Below are 19,780 nucleotides of genomic sequence, written 5' to 3'. Positions count from 1 at the left end.
CCTAGGGCAGCGGTGGAATCACCATCCCTGAAGTGTTCAAAAACCATTTAGAAGAGGCCCTTAGTGACACGGTTTATAGTGATGGACTTGGCAGTGCTGGGGTAACAGTTGGACTTGATAATCTTAGAGGTCTTTTCCAACCGAGTTGATTCTACAATTCTATGTGCTAACTGGTTTGCAAGAGTCTTGGTAACTCAGGGCACCCAGCAGCAGCACCACCATCAAAGAATTACTGCAAGGCCATGTTAAGCTGGTGTCTCCTCAGGGTGCACAGTGATGCCTGGCTGCCTGCCATGCTGCACTTGCAGTGGCCTCAACGCCTACTTTACCTGCACGGCCAGGCGTCCCTTCTCCTCGGTGGCATTCACCACTACCCAGCAGCCAGCCCCACAGCACTGACCCGCCCTCGGAACACCTTCTTCACCGCGGGGAGGCCTTTAAGAGGCAGGGCTTTGCGACCATCTTGTGGGTGGGCGGTTGTTGGCGCACGCGCGGCGGGACGCGGACTTGAGTTGTGACTGCCCTCTACGTCTTCGGCGTGGGAGCGATGGGGCTGGGGCAGAATTCCTCTGTGCGGGGTAGGGGCACGCTCGACTCGGAGAGTGGGAGGTGCACAAGGGTGGAGGGATGGTCGGGCGGGATGGGGTAGCTGCTTACCGACGGGAAGGGGGGCCAGAGGGGGAAGGTGTGCGCGTCCTCGACCCGCGTTCCGCTGACCACCGGGGACAAAATGGCGGCGTGGCTGCCCCCAGTGGGGACGAGGGTGTTGTCCTGTCGTCCCGTCCCACGGGTCGGCGAGCCCGGAGGGGCTGGTTAGGTACGCACATAAGTAAAATGCAGATGACTTAGGAGAGCGAGGATCGGTCCTGTGGAGGGCCCGGAATTCGTCGAGCTCCGCGGCAGGTCCTCACGTGTGTTCCGGCTCTCACACCCCCTTCTGGCTGCCTGCCGGGTTTTATTGGGGACGGCCTGTTACAGGCACTGCTGTTTCGTTTCTGCCTTTCCCCTGCCGCTTCCATTTCTCTGTGGCCCGTACTTTATGTGAAGCTGCCGGGCATAAATTACACGAAAATTTGCGAATTTCCGGAATTCTAACTTATGCTCAAAGCTCGGTACTGTGTAATAGGGATAACAGTGATATTTTCGCTGGTAATGATTGACCTCAGCCGTGCCTGAAGCAGCGTTGTGTGTTTTAAATGCTGTTGGTCAACCGGACAGGATGAAAGGGTTCAAATGGATGGAAGACACAGTGGAGAGCTGAGTTACTTGATTTCCTCAAAAAAACCCCAAACAAACAACAACCTGAGCTTTACCTGCACGGCTATGGTTTCCAGTTGGAAAGCTCCTTGTAGCTTATGCCCTTAAGTCAGTGAACTCCATCCATATCGATTCTGGGTGTTGGGGGGTATACACTGCTTTTACAGAGGGTGTTGGTAAAGGCATTGGTATAATTTAAAGTCGGTTATAGGGATGTAGGCTGTGCTTATTAAAATAATCACACCAAAGCCCTGAGGATGACTTAATAATAGATTGCGGTGAGGTTGCATTCCTACAGGCAGCTTACTGTAATTTATAAGCTTGAAAAAATTAGAACAGTTGGTATACACTAGGAATTGAAAAGAAAACTTTGGGGGTGAAGGGAGAAGGACATGCTCCTAATCAAACTGAAAATATTCTCCTTATCCCAGGAAAGAGGGGAAACAGCTGATTTAGAGTAGTCTGGAGGGAGCTTTGTGTACAAAGAGGTAGTGGCATACTCTTGATGTGATTTCTGTCAAGATTACGCTTGATGAGTGACTAGCAGGTCACAGTTTGTTTTAGCTTGTGTGTGTTTCACACTAATGACTTTTGGAAATTGTACTAATACCTTCTTCCATGCTGAAAGCTAGACAACAGAAACTTACCAGAGTTTTGTGGATATAATTCTTGGTAGCAACTGGAGAGTTAATTGCTTCTGTGCACATTGGTGTGCATATGTGCTGGAAGGTTACCTGTTGGAAGGCAGTAAATGGCATACCTAGTGCTTTTTGTTGAGAGTGATGGAGTCACAGGTGTGACTCCACATTGACCGCAGATCTGATAGTCATGGTGGCTTGCCTTTTGCTGCTTATTGGCCTGTTCCAACATCCATTCTTCTTTGGGTGTCCTCTTTACCTTAAAGTTTCAGTTCAGTTAAGCCTATCAATCATAATTGCATTTCTTATGGATGCTGTGAGGTGTTAGAAGTGGCTTTATTTACTTGGTTGGTTGGCTTTTACTTATTAGGCTTTCTGTGCAGCCAGTTATCCTGGATGACTTCTCAGTAAGCAAGTGTCATGCGTTTCTCCAAGCATAGCCTGCAGAAAGATAGCCTCTTGTTGTGCATGGTTACACTACTGGACTGTTATAAACAACTCTTGGGTAATAATAGCCTCTTCATTGGCAACAAAGGGAGAACAACACTTGCAAGTTATAAGCACTTCTGAAGGGAAAACCGAAAAATGTAAGTTTTCATGTCTGGAGTTACTACTCTGCTGCTGATTTTGCAATTAACATGAACATTTTTTAACCAGCAGAGGTAATATGAAAGTTGTCTCTTAGGATCATCTTATATTGACTTTCTAGGGGTATAGCTATTCCCCATGTTGTTTCCAGTTCCTGGAAAGTAAATAATGTGTCACAGTAAGGGTTGTGTACTCCTGATGGAGCCAAGAGCATCTTATTTTCTTCATGTGCTTGTCAGTGCAGATAGTAAATGCGTGTTCTTCCTGCAAATAAAATCTGCTGGAGGTCTCTGGTAGATCCTAAAACTACCTCTATAGCCTAGACCTAGAAACATCCAGGGTAATACTCTGTCTGCTTAGAGAAGAGACACTTTGTGATCCAAGTTTCTTGTTCATTAGGATGTGTCCAAAGAATATAGAAGAAAATAAATTCCCACCAGTAGCTTGCTGCTGTTTTCATCTTTTCTGTTTACTTCTGTGCGCCGCCTGCTCTCCTGAGGCTGCATTCTTTAGACTCCTGTTTCCTCCTTTCTGTTTTTCTTCCCTTCCTTTCCCTGCATTAGGATAAGGAAGAGTAAAAGTGAGAAAAATTGTGGGTGGAGATGAAGACAGCTTAACTAATGCAAAAGGTGTACATGCAAGCAAAGCAAAACAAGGCATTCATGCACCACTGCCCATCAGCAGGCAGGTGTTCAGTCATCTCTGGGAGAGCAGAGCTTCATCACACATAACAGTTACTTGGCAAGACAAACACCATCACTTTACTGTTATTGGATACCAATGTCAGTGCAGGTTGGGTTGCTGCTGCACGTGCACTGCTTCTTGTAAGACTTGACCTCTAGTGTTTCAGGTGGTTCCTCCTGTGGAAATAACCCTAACATGCAATTCAAATCCTAGATTACAACAATTTAAAGGTATTTCCATTGCAATCTCCATTGCTTATCCCTTTGGGCTAGACCATTGAGTTTAATGTTGCAGTGAGTTCCTCCCCTTGCTGCTGCTCTGGCTTTGGCTTGTCCACAGACTGCAGTCCCTTAGGGGTGTACCTGCTCCAAGTGGAGGTTTAATTACGAGCCACAGTGTTTCTGTGGGTATACCTGCTGTGACATAGAGTTAGCCATAGCCACAGTTGCTTTGCAGTGCACCTCTTCCAGTGTTGCCTTCTCTGTGGGCCACAGTGTCTTCAGAGATACACCTGTTCCATCATGGCCTCACCCACAGCCACAGTCCCTTCAGATGTGTCCCTGCTCTAACATGGTCTTATCCATGGCTGTAGTTCCTCCAGGGGTATACCTGCTCTGCTATGGGCATACTGTGACCACATGCTTTTAGGTGCTCTGGCATGACCTTGTGCACAGCCACTGGTGCTTCAGGGTGTACCTGCAACAGCATGGGCTTATCCACAGCCACAGATGCTTTGAGATGTACCTTCTCCAGCACGGACTTGTCCTTGGGTTGCTGTCCCTTCAGAGGTATACCTGTTGCAGCACAGATATAATCATGGCCACAGATGACTTGAGATGTGCCTGCTCTGCCATGGATTTATTCATAGCCACAGGTGCTTTGGTGTGTCCTGCTCCCACATGGACTCAGCTACAGGTCATGGTCCCTTTGGCTTGAGTTCACACTGGAGTCCCAGTCTGTCTAGTACCAGGATTGCAGAAACAGCAGTGATGCTCTTAGCTATCAGGCAGCCCAGATGCATTGCCATTGCTGTTACCAAAATGTTGGCAGGCACAGCAGAGTAAGATGATAGGCAGTATAGTACTATGGCAAGCAGTGAATGCAAAAAGCAGCCACTAATGAGCACTAGACTCTAATGTACAGTAAGGCAAGTGAGCCCCATGATAAGCATAGGGGCAAGCATAACAGCTGTAAATTCAACCTAGCACATTCCAAACAAATCTGTCATTATCTTGAACCCTTCCAGCCCCATGCTGGGCACCAAAAAGGACTTGTGGTTTAACCCCAGCTGGCAATAAAGCCCCAGGCAACCAATTGCTCACCACCCACCCTCCCGTCCCCACTGCAGTGGCAAGAGAATCAGGAGAGTAAAATTCATGTTGAGATGAAGATGGTTTAATATGTAACACACAAGCTGTGCGTGCAAGCAAAACAAGGCATTTGCTCACCACTTCCCATGGGCAGGCAGGTGTTCAGCCATCTCCAGGAAAGCAGGGATCCATCATGTGTGATAGTTACTTGGGAAGACAAATGCCATCACTCCAGATGTCCCTCCCCTTCCTCCTTCCCACAGCATTATATGCTGAGCATGGTGCTGTATGGCATGGAATATCCCTTAGGTCAGTTGGGATCAGCTGTCCTGGCTGTGTGCACTCCCAGGTTCTTGTGCACCTGCAGCCTACTTACCGGTGGGATGGGGGGAGAAGCAGAAAAGGCCTTGACTCTGTGTAAGTACTGCACAACAGTACCTAAAACATCCCTGAATTGTCAGCACTGTTTCCAGCACAAATCCAAAATGTAGCGCCATGCTAGCTAATAGGGAAAAAATTAACTCAATCCCAGCCAAAACCAGCACATACAGTAAAAAAGACAGTGTGATCTATTATAAGAAAAAAATACCTTAAGCTCTTTATGTGTATGTTTGTCTGTACATGTAGCAAATTAATTTGGGCATCAGGAGGAGATGTAGGGAGTCACTGAAATATGAGATGACAAATTAATAATCTCTGTTGGTCTGGATGAGCTGTGTACAGTTATGTGGTAGGTGGCTGGAGGCATCCCTCAGGTGAGAGGGATCTGGGTTAGCTGCAGATGCGCAGAACAGCTCTTCTGAATGTGCTGCAAAAGCTACTGAATCTTAACGCCAACTTTTCCGCTTGCACTGTGAGTCATAGAAGTATACTTTTCCTCTGCTGGTCTGTTAAACTGACCTGGACTTTTGCATCAGTGCAGTAGTTGATCAACTTCCTTAAGGTACAGCACCTTAAAGGGAAGTTCAGTTATAGGAGTCATCCTTGGTGATCTTCAAAGTCACTCTTTCCCTTAGTTCCTTAAGATGGAATGGATACAGTCTATCACCATCCCCTCATCAGTTATTTAAAAATGTAGATTAAAATTTGATGCATTGGCAGTGCATTGGCTAGCAACTTGGGTAATCCTTGCAACTGCTGCTTTTCTGAAGTCCCCAGTATGGGTAATCCCTTGTTTTGTGTGCCACTGTTGTACTCACGCTTGACGTTTCATCAGAACTCATCTTAAACTTGTCAGACCCAGCTTGTCCCTGAACTGTCCGGGTACCTCCCCCTTGCTGCATCCGCGCTCTGTTTGAGGAAACACACTCAAGTGAGAAGGTGAAAGGGTGCTGCAGACTCTGCAGTGACTTTCCCTGGGAGAACCTGCTGCCTCTCATTTAAGCTGTGGCTGTTCTTTGGATTAGTTTGGACTGGTTTTCTAAAGTAAAACAGATTTCCATAGAATCCCTTCTTTAATTTCACCTCCTTTTTTAACCTGTTGAAATGAATGCATTATTCTGACTAGTTTATAAAGGGGAGATAAAAGAGGTGAGAACTCACTGGATGGATGTAAACCACTGGATTTCTGCTGTGCTTTCTTGGGGGGTTTATTGTTTTAAGGAGTTTGGGAGCAGGGAAATGTGCCTTAAATTCTTTGATATTAAAGATGGGTTTTTTTCTGTGTCTTAATATCACCCTGTTGTTACAGGGAGGGTCTCAGTGTATGTAGGCCTCTTCTGTTCCATGTACTAAGAAAATGAACTGAAGGATTTCTACATTTCTTACTCCTTGTGTAAAACTCTAAAGGAGCACCTGCCTTCTCCGATATTACAGGGCTACAGACATCATACAAGTATTTGTTTAATTCCACATACTGCTATATCCAGACCCTTGTGGATCAGTGTGGTGTGTATGAGCTGGCATACTATTTTAGCAGAGGAAAGGGTTTGATATGGGTTTCAGCAAAGGCTGTTGGGCAGGGGTGGAAAACCTTCTGCACTTCTTTAAGTGCAAGCTTACAGTGGCAATACAGCAGGTCAGTTGACTGTGGAAAGTAGCAAGAACCGATAAAGGTTTTTCATTTCTTAGCTTTTAGTGTAGTAATATCTCTTGCTCCAGAGATGCCATCTGACTTGGCATCTTTAAAATACAATGCAAACATGGAAGGGCAAGATAGAAGAGACTCTTCTAGTTTTCTTAAGTTGTGCTGAAATTTAAATTCCTGTTTGATTTCTTTATCTGTAGAGTCAGACAAAAACTGTATGTACGTGTTAGGAGTATGTTTGTGAGTACAGGTGGTGGATAAAGAGCAAAGAAAGAGCACCCACTTGTTGCTCTGAGAGAGATAGCTGGGGCTGTTGCTGCAGCCAGAACCTTTTGGGACAAAGTCCAGAATGTTTTCATGAGGCAGAAGAGAAATAAATAGATCCACAAAAAATTAGGAAAACTCCTTGCCAAAAAGGAAATTATTCTACATGAGCAAGACTGCAAAGATTTTAGGGGTAACTAGAGGGAGGAAAAGTGAGGATTAGGAGAAGAGCGATGGTGAAGAGGATTTTTTTTTTTAAATGGAAGTTGTCTTTCAGAGAGTCAGGACCTAATCCAGTTAAAATAAACTCATGCTATTATTCTTAAATATGACAGGGTTTGATCTTTGTTCTTTCCAGTACACCACAGTGGGGATTTAATCTAAGCTGTCTTTCACTGCTGGTGGTAGTATAATAAATAATTTCCCCATTGCCAAACACTTAAATTTTTTTTAATTACAAGGTACATTATATTAAAAGCTATTCAGTACCCATACCTTGGGGGGGGTGGGGGGGGTGGGGTGTGTGGGGTGTGTTCCTATTTAGGTAGTTGATGTTGAGTGTTCTTCTTTAATGACTTTCCTGCAACTGAAACGAACAATAGTGGGTTTCTTTTGCTGCTACAGGATGTACTTAAAGCAGGTTTAATGTGCTGGACTTGGAAAGACTATTCTACCAACATTGATATCTGAGATTATAATAAAAGGTTAAACCTTCAAAACCCTGTGTTCTATCCTTGTGCAGGAAAGGATTGGAGTGAAGGAGAACTCTGATCAGTAGAAAGGAGTAGATTAACTAGGCAAGTGGCAAAAGAAAATACTCCTCTAAAGTACTGCATTACTACTACAGAACAGAAAGGTCTATTAGAAAGTAAATGTGTTGCCCCAAGCATGAAGGCATTTGCTACTGAGTAGTTTTATGTATGCTGTGGTCAAAACCTGACAGTCTTTTTTTTTTTTTTTTCTTCTCTCTTATTGTAGTTGAATGGATTGCTGCGATCTCCTTAGCTGCTGGAGCAGCTGTGGTTGGGTATCTAGCTTACAGATTTATCTCTAAAGACAAATGCTCCAAAGCAATGGTGAATCCCCATATTCAGAAAGATAATCCCAAGGTCGTCCATGCATTTGATATGGAAGATCTGGGAGATAAAGCTGTGTACTGTCGTTGTTGGAGATCTAAGAAGGTAAGAATATAATAAATGGTCCATTTTTGTTCATGTGCATCTATCTTTCCACAAAACTTATTTTCAAACTGCTTTACTCAGAGGAAACTATCTTTTTTTTTCACCTAAACTATACTGCAGTGATGTGTAGCATTGTTTTAATCTGTAAAACTACGTAGATTTATCCTGTCACTCAGTCTAAAGCCTGTAGATTGGTGCCAGTAGTGAATAAAATGTTTCTCTAGCCCTGAAGAAGCAAATCTCTTAAAGGAGAGCCACTGTATGGGGCAATCACAGTTGTGAATGACAGATACTATTTTGTGTGCTGCTGGTGCTAATACTGAGGCTTATCCAAAACTACTAGCATGTTGGCAGTAGCAGCTCAGAAGCCACAGTCTGAGAGGACCTTAAACACCTTTTACTGGAGGAAGTTAGAAGTTTACTTTGTTAGCCAGAAAGTACCTTGCCCCTAGTTCATGGTATTAATAAAACAGATTGATTAGCTTGGTATACTAGAGCTGGCATCAAATTGTAACTTGCAGTGTCTGAGCCCATCATTAAATCCTGTAGATGGAATGACTGTGGAATTATTTTGGGAAGAGCCTGACTTGCACAGATGGTGTTACCACTGTTCTGTCCTGAATTTCTTGTAATACTGCTGTGTGCTGCAGTTAGCTACCTTTTACCACACAAATGAGTACAACAGGGAATTATTTCTAGTGGTGATGGAAGTAATCTAAAAAGAAGTCATTGTGATTAAAAGCTTTTGAAGAATGTAGACTGATGGACTTAATGCATTTCTGCCTTAGCAACTCGAAATAGTTATATGGGTAATTCTAATGTAAAGCCAGTGAGATCACGATGGCATATTTTAAGCTGCTCTTTTAGAGCAATTAGAATTCTGGTCTAGACACCAGTCTAACTTACTTGCATATGAAGTTGGGTTGAGTCAGTTTGCCTAAAAATAGTGCTAAGCATGATATCTAGCCTTTCAGTAACACTAAGATCAGATTTAAATCTGAGCTAGAGATGCATGACATTTGATGTAACTGGGCTCTGTATAATTTATCTGTAGTGGTAGTTCTGGGATCTGTGATGAGAGAAAGTGGACAGTATGAACAGTCCTGTCCATTTACCACTGGCAAACATTTAAAAGCTTTTTCTGAAATCAGGGTGCTAATGTGTGGAAACTGAAATAATACAGAACTTCAGAGACAGGTAACTGAGGCCAACAGCCTTGAAATCTAGCACTCTCCATCAGTGATCTGAACACTCAAGTCTTAGGCAGTGGTCTAATTGGGCCACACTCTGCAGTGTTCCAGGTGCTGTATCTACTGCTGTTAAAGTCAGATCTGACTTCATTACCTTGTGAGTGAAAATAACTCAGGAAGTTGCGTATTTGTAGCTGTGTTTGGTTTGACACTGAAACACTACTGAGAGTTAAACAGCATTGCAACTTGATTCTGAAATAACCCTGTGGAGATGGGCTCATCTCTGCTCTGTCCACTTTGAACTGAAAACCAAAATATTCCTCCCCACCATGGCTACAATGTCCTCCATGGATTAAGGTACATATTGTATGATTATGCAACAGGGAAGTGTGTACATTTACATGCAGTGTTGATGGCTGTACAGCATGCAGGTACATGCATATGTATAGTAATATTGCTGCTAAATCTTTCTGTTAAGTCTCAGTTGATGTCCAGAATGTAAACCACAGGGGCTACAGCTTCATAAAAGAGAAAGGGGGAGGAGAAAGGCTGCTCCAAGTATCTGTACTTTGTTGTAATACCTGAATTTGAGTTTACCTCAGATTGAAATAGTGTAGGCACCTCCTTCAGGCCTTCTGGAAAATTATAGAAAAATCCTGACGGGAACCTTGGTGTTTGTACTTTCCACTTCCCACTCCATTTGCTAAACAAAAATGGAAGATCGTGTCTGGCTTCAGTGGTTGCATTGCAGCTCCTGCAGATATTCTAGCTATTGTTTGACACCGTTTTCTCTGTGTGAAATAAAAATGTTAAGAAGTATGTTTTAGCATATATTGAAGGGCATTGTCAGTTTTGGAACGTACTGTTCTACTGAATTAGGGCTCTGTAATCACACACCAAAAGGTAGTGGATGGGGCTACCTTATAATGAGTCCATTCTTAGAACTCTCATCTGAAAGGTCTTGCAAAGGCATTGAGGTCAATGGAAAAATTTGAAGGCGTTTGTTTTCTTTTACTGGTGCTTAGTAATGAGTATTTTAATCAGCATGCTGTGCTTCAAAGACTGTAGTTTCCAGTTTTGTGCCGCCTTCTTGCCCTGATGGGTTAACCTTCCACGGTGGGTGGCATAATCTTTAAGATGGTGTGCGTGCTTCTTCTGTTCAGTTCGTGCCAAGTAATAAAATACAGAGACATTCTTCATCATTCTCACATGCTTGTCATCCTTGGAAGTAGCTAGCTAGCTTTATTTTCCTTGCAGATCTCAAACTAAGATCCTATTAAAATTTGTAAGATCATGTTCCTGATGGCAGAATGGTAGAATATGTGTGCTTCCAGGGAAAAAAAAAAAAGGCAGTTAAGTACGTGCTGTGTTTAAACAAGTGGCATATGGGGATCTCTTCCATATATAGGTTGAAAGAAATGTCCTCTTGTATCACTGTGTGACCACTTCTCATCAGATTTAGCTTCACGTGAGGCATGAGGCTGTTAACAGATCTAGTAGCATTATGAACCATGAGATACTTCACTGTGCACTGATGGTGTGCATACACTACAGCTGACTTCATATGGTGTTCTTCCTGTACAAGGAATAACAAAACAGTTTGACTGTATCAGGGATTTTTGGGGCAACTCTTAAAAAAGCAGGATTCTGTTCAGTTGGGTTTTTTCTTAAATAGTATACTTAAAAGGCTTTTTCTTTGTGCTGGCCAAAGTCTGTGGGGTGCGTCTGTTTAAAAAACCCACAGGTGACATCTTTAGGCAAGTCTGTCTTTGGATGTAGTTACATGTTAAGAATAGGTAGGTAGTTCTATAAGTGGTTCTTTCCTGTGCAGTGCTATGTTGTGTGGGCTCTTCATAATATTACTTGTCATGTTTTATGGAAAAACCCAGTGTTCATATTTACAGTGTACAGGCAAGAGTTTTGTCTTAAACCCAAACTGTAATTAGTCTAAAGTTAAAACATTTGTTTTCTTACTCTTCTGCATTTTAAACTCTGTGAGCCAGGGAAAAGGCTAAAGGTAATGGGTACAAATTACTCCTGGGGAGATTGTGATTAAATACGAGGGAAATTAATCACAATAAGAACAATCAGCCATTGGAAGAATCTCCCCAGGGAAGTGGTGGACTCCCCAGTGTTGGACACTCTGAAGATTTAGTTGGACATGGTGCTGGGATATCTAATGTAGGTCATGCTTTGCCAGGAAAGGCTGGACCAGGTGATTCTTGAGGTCTCTTCCAACTTGGTATTGTTTGATTCTGTGATTCTTGTTGCTGTAGCTGGACCTTGGGTTTGCCTCCTTGGGGCATATGAGATGTAAATGTTTGATGGAAGCTGGGTTGATATTTCTGTGAAGACCAGTGGACAATGATGTTGCATGGAAAAATAACTGGCTTGGGAACATCTGAGTTGGAAGCTGGTCAGTGCCCCCTGAACATGCATTCTTGTTTTCTCAGATTTTTTCAAGTATCTGTCAGTACCTACTCTCATTCAGTCACAAATGACTGATATGATGATAAAGTTCCTGCATGAATCAGCATATATGAGTATTCTTCTAATTTGGGGTTTCTTTAGTCGCAACATCACGTGCCATTTAGAGTGTGGATTTTGACATTTTGTAACTGTGAAAAACAAAAAAACGCCCACCTAATCTCTCCCCCCTCCTCCCCATCTTGCAGCACTACCCTGCGGGGCATGTTACTTTATTTTTAGAGCTCTTTGAATTTTTTTTTTTTTTTTGCAATTACATTATCTTCGTTATATTGGTTTTGTGCAGTATTTTGAAATCTTTTATTCTAACTAAGCATGGGTGATAGGATGTTAATTTTTTTTCAAGGCTACGACTGAGTTATGAGCATTGGGGTCAGTGAAGTGTTGAAGACGTTGTGACTGTACTGTGAGGGAATATTGCTGTTGCAAAGATAAAAGCTGAGTAATGTCCAACTTTTGCTTGCTTAGAAGTAATGGGAAGATACAAATAGTAATGCAGAATACTGGTGTGTGATTGCTGTGATAATCTCCAGAGTTTCTTGTGCACAGGAGGCATAGCCCTTAAGAAGTAAGTGGTGGATCTAACCTCACTCTTGCTGCTTCACAGAATGTCCTTTAGCTCTTGCATGTAAAGAGCTGCCCAGGAGCAGAAGGATTATTATATGGGCATTCTATTTACAGCTGCCTAAAAGAGCCTCTGTGGGTCTTGCTCTGACCAGGCAGTTCTTTTAATGGAACAGACACTTCTTCAAATTACCTCCTTAGTGCTGCCCATAAGACCCTTTGTCAAATAGCCACGTCACTTGCAAGTGCAGTTTACATTAGCAGGTCAAAATCCTAATGTGGAGGCCAGCTTGTGCAAAAAGTCCTTTGTGTCCGTGAGATAATCTACCTGTTTCAGGATGAAGCAAAGCTGACTTGCCCCTCCAGCTGTAGGTGTGTCCAGAGGTAGGACTAATATGTAGGTGTGTCTCTTAAATAAGGGGTGAGCTAGGGAGGCTGTCTTTTTTTCATTATATGCTACAGAAAACTGGGGGAGAAAATCAGCTAAGATCTCCTCCTGTTTCTCTTCCTCACCCCACTTCTGTAACTGCACTCAGCTCTGGGTGCTCTCCAGGAAAAGAGAGTATGAGGTAAGGTTGAAAGCAAGATACTCCAGGTAGGTTACTGTTGCAGCTTGGGCTGCATTTTCCTCATGGTGGCCTGCGTCAGGAGCATCAAATAGAGTGGAGTTATTGCTTTTTCATAACAAGCGTCTCATCCACTCTGTGCTCACATGTTCAGAGCTAGTGTTCAGCCAGAACTCAGGGAGACCTGAGATCTCAATAGAGAAGTTGTGGCCTATGGTCACAGTGGGATTTAATGAGATATTATAATGAACTGTAAACCTAGGTTCTTAATTCTGACTGTGGATGTACTTTAGATGTGTTTATTCTTTCTTTTTTTCAGTTCCCGCTGTGTGATGGGTCTCACACAAAGCACAATGAGGAAACTGGTGACAACGTTGGGCCTCTGATCATCAAAAGGAAGGAGGCATAGAGTGGACAGTAGAAGCTACAAAATGAATGTCTGACAATTCCTCTGTTCACTTGTAATTGGGGGAAAAACCACAAGTTCTTTGTCATGTCACTGAAGACTTTCCAGTGTAATATGTACATCAGGCTTCAGCATGTGTATTTTCTCTCGTGCTTGTCTTGTTTTAATCACTACAATACATAATTTACTAACTAGTCATGGTTTCAATTTTTGTCCTGTAAAGCGTGTGTACCCTCTCAACGAGTACGAAACTAAAATGACGCGCAGAATGTACTTCATCAGAAAATAGGTGTTAAATTTTATTTTCAAATACAGTGTATGGCTCTGAGGCTATTCAGTAGAATGTGTGTTCGAAAGGTAGATCCTAAAATCCTGGAGGGGTTTTGAAGTCACAGGTCTAGATATATTTTTATGTGAAAGGTAGTGGCAGGAAAGAAATCGTGGTGCAAAATGTAGCTTAACCTCTGATTATGCTGTACTTTCTGCAGGTGTCATGTTTGGCCTGTTACACTACTGTTCTGTGTGGCTTCTGTAAAAGAACAAAGTTGCTAACTATGTACAGACAGCGTAACAGTCTTAAAGCAAGATGGGGCTAAAAGGCAAGTTTACCTTTGATTTTATAGCAGTGTTAAAACTTGACCTTACTACCATATGGTATCAGGAACATACTAGTGGAACTGCAGACCTGTATTTAGAGTAGCGTTAGGAGGATGGTCTCTGTGAGAGCTTTCTGAAGAGAACAAGTGGAACGATACAAAGTACTCAAAGAGTGATGGGCAGAGGGTGACAGGGTTGTCTTTGCTGCTAGAAAGCCTTAGTTTCATTTGCAGACTCTAGCAGTGAAGCTGACTTCCCCAGACCACAGGACACTTCTGTGGGGGAGGCTATGCCAATTTATTCCAGAAGCTAAAAATAAATACTAAAACCCCACCCATCATTATTGCCTGCTTCATCATTGCTCTGGCTGGTTCCAGAGGACTCTTCCTGCTGCAGAAGGAGGAGGCACACCTTTCTTACTAAGTGGCCTTAGGCTCTATGTGTCTTAAATAACTCCTGCCTCCCTGGGCTAACTGCTAATGTGTTTCAGCTAATTTTACCAAAAGAACTGATGTGGCCAGGGAAAGGCTTTGGCAACAGCTAGAAGCAAGGAGGAAAGGAGGGATGAGACAAGGATTGCTCTTATCCTCCTTTTGTAGGGCACTTGTCCATCTTGCTTGACACGGTTGCATTAATGGCTGTCATGTTGGTTTCCTTAAGTTAAATAGCTTTGATTTATTAACATGCAAATGTCTACAAAGTAAAACCCAAAGAGTGGGGTGGCAGAGGGCAGTTTTGTATTAAACCTGGTCCATTAGCGTAATTGCAGCCTGTGTAAGATTGAGCTGTCAATGTCCTGAGACAGAGAGACTACCTCAGAGCTAGAAGAAAGGCCTTCTCAAGAAGCTGACGTTTTATCCTAGCCTCTTAAGGATTCTTCAGATGATCGGGGCAGTAGAGGTTGTTTGTTTGTTTGTTTATAAGGGTGTGTTTGGTACAACTGGTTAAGATTGAAGAAAACTATTTTTGATGTCAGACTTTCAGAGGCTAAGGTCTTAGGTGACTGGTCTGAACTTTGGCAGAAAGCATAAAAATGGAGAACGTGGCACAGAGGTAGAGAAATCAGGTTTGCAGGAGGAGTGCTATAGTAGGGGCAACCACTGTCTGTGAGAGACCTCTACTTGTAAGAAGTTGCAGTTAAATACATTTAGTTTCTATTGTTTCTTCCTGTTTTGACTGTAAAAGTACTTGATATTTTTTATTTGGCTGAGTACTGATACATATGGAAGGTTGTTTTAACTTTAAATTATCAAATATGTTGCTTTTATCCAAAACAAAGTTATTTCTATATTATTAGAATAAGACACTGGATATTTCTGTATTTTTGTCAGATACACATTTGGGCTCGTCTTAATCTTGAGGTTGTAATGTCTCTGTTACCACGGGTGTGCTGTTTCTTTCAAGGGAGAGTTACAATGTGAGTAGTGCTGTACGCCAATACTACTGTAATCATAAACCTGTGTCTTAGTTGGGTTTTCCTTCTGAGACTTCTTTTTCCTATTAGCAGCAAAGCCTGGCTGCTCTTGAAGGAATAACAGTTCACTGAAAGCTGCGTTGATGTTCTGAGAGATGAAGTTCTGAAGTTTCAGATGAGTCTCCTGAGTCATAAAACTTGTTTCCTCGCGTTTGCCAATAAAACATTTCCTGGAGTTTGAGCATCAGGGAATGGGGTTCTGTAAGTTTTTGTTCCTAGGAAGCAAAGGTGCAGAAGCAGAGTCTGTTGATTTAAAATTTGGTGAGTTTGTTTTGAAGAAGTGTCACATTTCTGAATGTTGACACAGAGTGGTGAAATCTTATTTTGATGTATGTACAGTTTTCTGTACAGTACCTAAATGTTCCTGTTACTCGTGTATGTGAGTTGTTTGAACATGAAAATGAGCATTACAGAGAACATTTAATTTTTATTTTTTTTTTGCTAGTACAACAATAGGTTATTATGTACCTATTGACATAATATAGGTCCATGTGCTTGTCTGCTCCAGTGTTTTCTGAAATCTCTGTTCCTTAGTGCTTTCCTCAAATAGTCTCTACAATATGAAGTGAATTGGTTATTTTACCCAGTTTTAAACATTACAAAGTTCTTTTGCAGATGTGCAGCTTTCACCTCACATTGAAACTTCCCCATGAAAATGTGGTACACATCCTTCATGTTAAAGCAGTGGAAGATTCCTGTCCCAGAGTAAAACTGTATTTCTCTTCTACATGGTTATTTTTCAAAATGTAAGTGTTCATTAGGAAGGTGAACAAATTAAAGTACTGATTCTGCAGTAAGTGTGTGACTCATCAAAACAGTCTGAACATGAAATATTCAAGTGCTTCTGGAATCAACATTCTTGAAGAGGAGACAGCTATAAGTTACAGGTATTCTCTGCATGTGGAATTCAAGCACTCAGTCAAAGGGACAATTTCAAATCATAGAATCATAGAATAGTTAGGGTTGGAAAAGACCTTAAGATCATCAAGTTCCAACCCACCTGCCAAGGCAGGGACACCTCATACCATGCCACCCAAGGCTCTGTCCACCTGGCCTTGACCACTGCCAGGGATGGAGCATTCACAGCTTCCCTGGGCAACCCATTCCAGTGCCTCACTACCCTTACAGTAAAGAACTTCCTCCTTATATCCAATCTAAACTTCCCGTGTTTAAGTTTTAACCCCTTCCCCTTTTCCTATCACTACAGTCCCTAATGAAGAGTTCCCCCCCCCCAGCAAAGGGTGGAGGCCACCATTGCAATCACATAATGGTCCACTAGGAGGAAACAAACTCTGTGCAGTGGATACTCCTTGATGTGGGCAATGCTGATTTTAAGGTTCTTTTTAATACATGCATATATTTGTGTGGTTTTTTTTTCCAGCAGCATTGCTGTCTGTTTGAGCCTGGGCATCTAGAAGTGCTGCATAAACATATTTGGGACTAAGCGGCTTTTCATGTACAGAGGCTTGTGCACGTTAACTCTAGGAGTTGTGTCACCAGTTCCCCAGCTGCAGAGGTGACCACAGGCCCTACTTAAATTTTCACCATATTGTTGCAGTTTGGATCTTGTTCTGGGGCCGTAGAATGGATTCTGCAAAGTTGCACAGAAGTTGGACTGGGGTTTTCATTTCAGTGTGATACAGCTAGACAAAGACATGGAAGTGTGAGTCACTGCTGTATCACAGTTGCTCACTCCAATAACGGAAGAACATTTTATAATAGCAGGAAGGATAAGAACGTAGGCGTGAAACTAAACATTGGTGTTCCAGAGAAACCTTATCAGCTGGTTTCTCTTCAACCATCCTGGACATGGAAGTTTCGTACTAAATTTGGCTTTAGTTTTAATTCCTGAAGCTTCGAGGCTGACAAAACCAACCCTGAGCCCTGGTTGGATTAGACAGAAAAGTATGATTTCCCCATAGTGTGTGGAGCACAGAGGCAATGCCCCTGTGCCGCTGCCATCAGGCTAAGTTTATTAGTGCTCAGCATCTCTGTTTCAGCCTGGTCAGAATGTTTCACATGGACCTGCTGAGAAGACCAAATGCCTTTTCCATTGTCACTGGTACATGTTAAGCCCAGCAGTGTCAGCTACCGGTTCCCGCAGTTGCTTTCTGCACTCAGGCTTGTTTTGCCCTGGGTTTCCTGCACTAAGTGTCTTCTCTGCACTGGCAGAAGAACAGTCATTTTCTACAGCCATCATTAATGTAGGATGGGTATCAGGGACTGCTGCTTTAAACTCTCTGCTTCTTGTTTTCTACTGTAGCCATGTATAGTGAGTTTCTTGGGCAGAATCATTTCCAGGCTGCCTAATGCTGAGGCTAATGCAGAGAGGAGCTGAATTAAAACCAACATACATAAATGTGTGGAGAGAAACCAGACAGGAAAAAAGAAATAAAATGGCAGATGGGAGGAAAACATAAGCTGGAAGAGAAGATTTAACACCATGTAACATTGCTAGGTGGTAACAAAAAGGGGTAAATCAAATTACAGAAAATGGCATTTTATTATACCTCTTAATAGAGTGAAACATAAGATGTACAAAGTGGTTGCTCATTCGCTTCTGGGACTAAGCAGTTCTATTAGCAAAAAACTTACTCCTTAATGCCGAAGGGGTTATGTGCCTCAAGCAGACATCTGTGTTTTTTCTTCCTGAACTGTTTGTGAGATCCCACAGTCTGGACAGAAAGCAATGTACACTCATGCCATGGGTCCTGTGTTAGCAGTCTAATGTTCCTCCATGCCTGCCTTTGTAAACTGTTTAATTAGATGTACAATCATAATAAATAGGAGTATTTAATAGTGTGCTCCCTGAAGTAGAATCACAATAGGTTTATGTGACTGTAGCAAAGCAGTCTACACTTCTCATGTGCAGTTTAGACTGGTAAGAAAGGATTTATTTGGGTTCTCAGGCAACTCCTCTCATACACAGAAATTGCATGTGTCTTACCTAAGCATAGAGAGATTATTTGTCTTGTTTTTTTTCCTAGCTGAAGACTGAACCATTCCTACTCTCTGATTTGACATTGTGCTGCCCTTAATCCGTGCTGCTCTGCATCCTTTTTGTCATGCAGACTGTAGTTTTCCTGTGGCGTTTTTGAATGCATGGCATTTATACAAAAAAGAAGTGCCTTTTTCTTTCCAGAAGCCTGTTAAAAAAAAAAGAGGAGCTTCCTGAGCGTGCCAGTAATTAAAGCCTTAATGTGTGAAGCATTCAAAATTCAGCATACTGCAAGGATCTGCTCAGTAGCTGCAATGCTTGTGTTCAGTCAAGTCAGCTGGCAACAGAAAGGCAGCAAAATGGATGAGAAGGTCACTGACTGCGTAACTTTTCTCAAATACTTCTCTGCAGCTGGCAAGTATCACCATACATGGATGAGACGTGGTCGAGACGCGCTGTCTGTCCACTGCTGGGACTTGCTCAAAGCAACAGCCAGAACAGACTTTCACTTCAGCAATTATTAAATTTGTTGTTCTTTTCAAACAGTGGGTTCTTGCTCTTTCAACTCCTTCTTGGCTCTGCAGGGGTTAAATTACTTTTTAAGGGTTGAATTCTGTTGCTTTGCAGATAAGTTTTGGCAGTAGAATACCATTTCATGGAAGAGACCTTTTTTTAATGCTACTTGGCAGTGGGCTTAGTCAATAAATAGGTATTTAATTTTACTGCAGGTGGAAGCAATGTAAGTGCCTCTAGGGAAAGACAAAGAGGCATTTTAAATAAACCTCTTGGCATGTTAATCATCTTGAGTCAAGTACTGGGGTTATCCTAAAGCATTTGGATGTGACTGCTAAAATGCCATCATGCATTTGTAAACCTCTGAGCAACCCCCTTATAGCGACACAACATTGTAGTTGGAAAATTTTTGTTTAGAAAGACAAAGGGAGTAATCTTTATCTACCTATAAGCCATGACATCAGAAGATGCTACTAAAGACTTTGATCTAATGCCTGTTTCAGAAAGAAGCACAACCTCTTGTTCAAGTATGTCGAAGTAGGTGTTTCATTCAAAAAGGTCTTTCACTGCTGTTTTCTAAGGCTGGAGGCAGCAACACATGTTTCATCTCTTCAGACTCTCCACAAATAATGGTTTTATTCCATCTTATGCACTGATTAATTAATGGTCTGTTCCTATTCTCCATGAGAACCAGGCAGGGAAGGAAGCTGCCCTTGATATGTGGCACACTAAGGCTACACAGAGCAGCAAAGTGATGCCTTTTGTCTTTCTCTCAAAGCTCTTCCTGATGTTGCCTAACATTTTGTTGGATTTTTTTAGCTGCAGACACATACCTGGCTGATGATTTCAGACAAGTGTCAACAGTGACTTCAGGATCTCTTTCGTGGGCCATGACAGCTGGCTCTAGGATCAAAGAGCTTTGGTTTGGATTATTTTCCTCTACATGCATTACCTTACATTTATCCACATTGACGCTTCTATGCCAACATTGTGCCTTATGTTCAGTTTTGTGAGATCTTGCAGGACTGCTTTGACATCAGTGTTGCATCTGACAGCCCTAAGGAGGTCAGGAGCATTTGCAGACCTGGAGACTGTGC

General features: G+C 42.5%; 1 protein-coding gene across 1 annotated transcript; it reads left to right on the top strand.

Annotated features, from left to right (window-relative positions):
- The first annotated feature begins 429 nt into the window (after positions 1 to 429).
- Positions 430 to 15,660, top strand: CISD1 (CDGSH iron sulfur domain 1). Its single transcript, XM_061373859.1, has 3 exons — positions 430 to 578; positions 7,746 to 7,948; positions 13,075 to 15,660. Exons 1-3 carry the CDS (start codon positions 548 to 550, stop codon positions 13,162 to 13,164), a joined length of 324 nt encoding a protein of 107 aa, XP_061229843.1. The 5' UTR covers positions 430 to 547; the 3' UTR covers positions 13,165 to 15,660.
- The last annotated feature ends 4,120 nt before the right edge of the window (positions 15,661 to 19,780 follow it).

The sequence above is a fragment of the Neopsephotus bourkii genome, unplaced genomic scaffold (genome assembly GCF_033783945.1).
Source record: "Neopsephotus bourkii isolate Nb327-2 ecotype Australia unplaced genomic scaffold, CSIRO-AGI_Nbou_v1 NB_1634, whole genome shotgun sequence".
Taxonomy (NCBI): Eukaryota; Metazoa; Chordata; class Aves; order Psittaciformes; family Psittacidae; genus Neopsephotus; species Neopsephotus bourkii.
This window is presented reverse-complemented; position numbering and strand designations above follow the sequence as displayed.

Bases quoted from the DNA above. Each gene is read 5' to 3' on its own strand.
- CISD1 (XM_061373859.1), top strand. From the start codon at position 548: ATGGGGCTGGGGCAGAATTCCTCTGTGCGGG. The intron at 579-7,745 runs GTAGGGGCACGC...CTCTTATTGTAG, and splicing joins GCAGAATTCCTCTGTGCGGG to TTGAATGGATTGCTGCGATC. The intron at 7,949-13,074 runs GTAAGAATATAA...TCTTTTTTTCAG, and splicing joins GTTGTTGGAGATCTAAGAAG to TTCCCGCTGTGTGATGGGTC.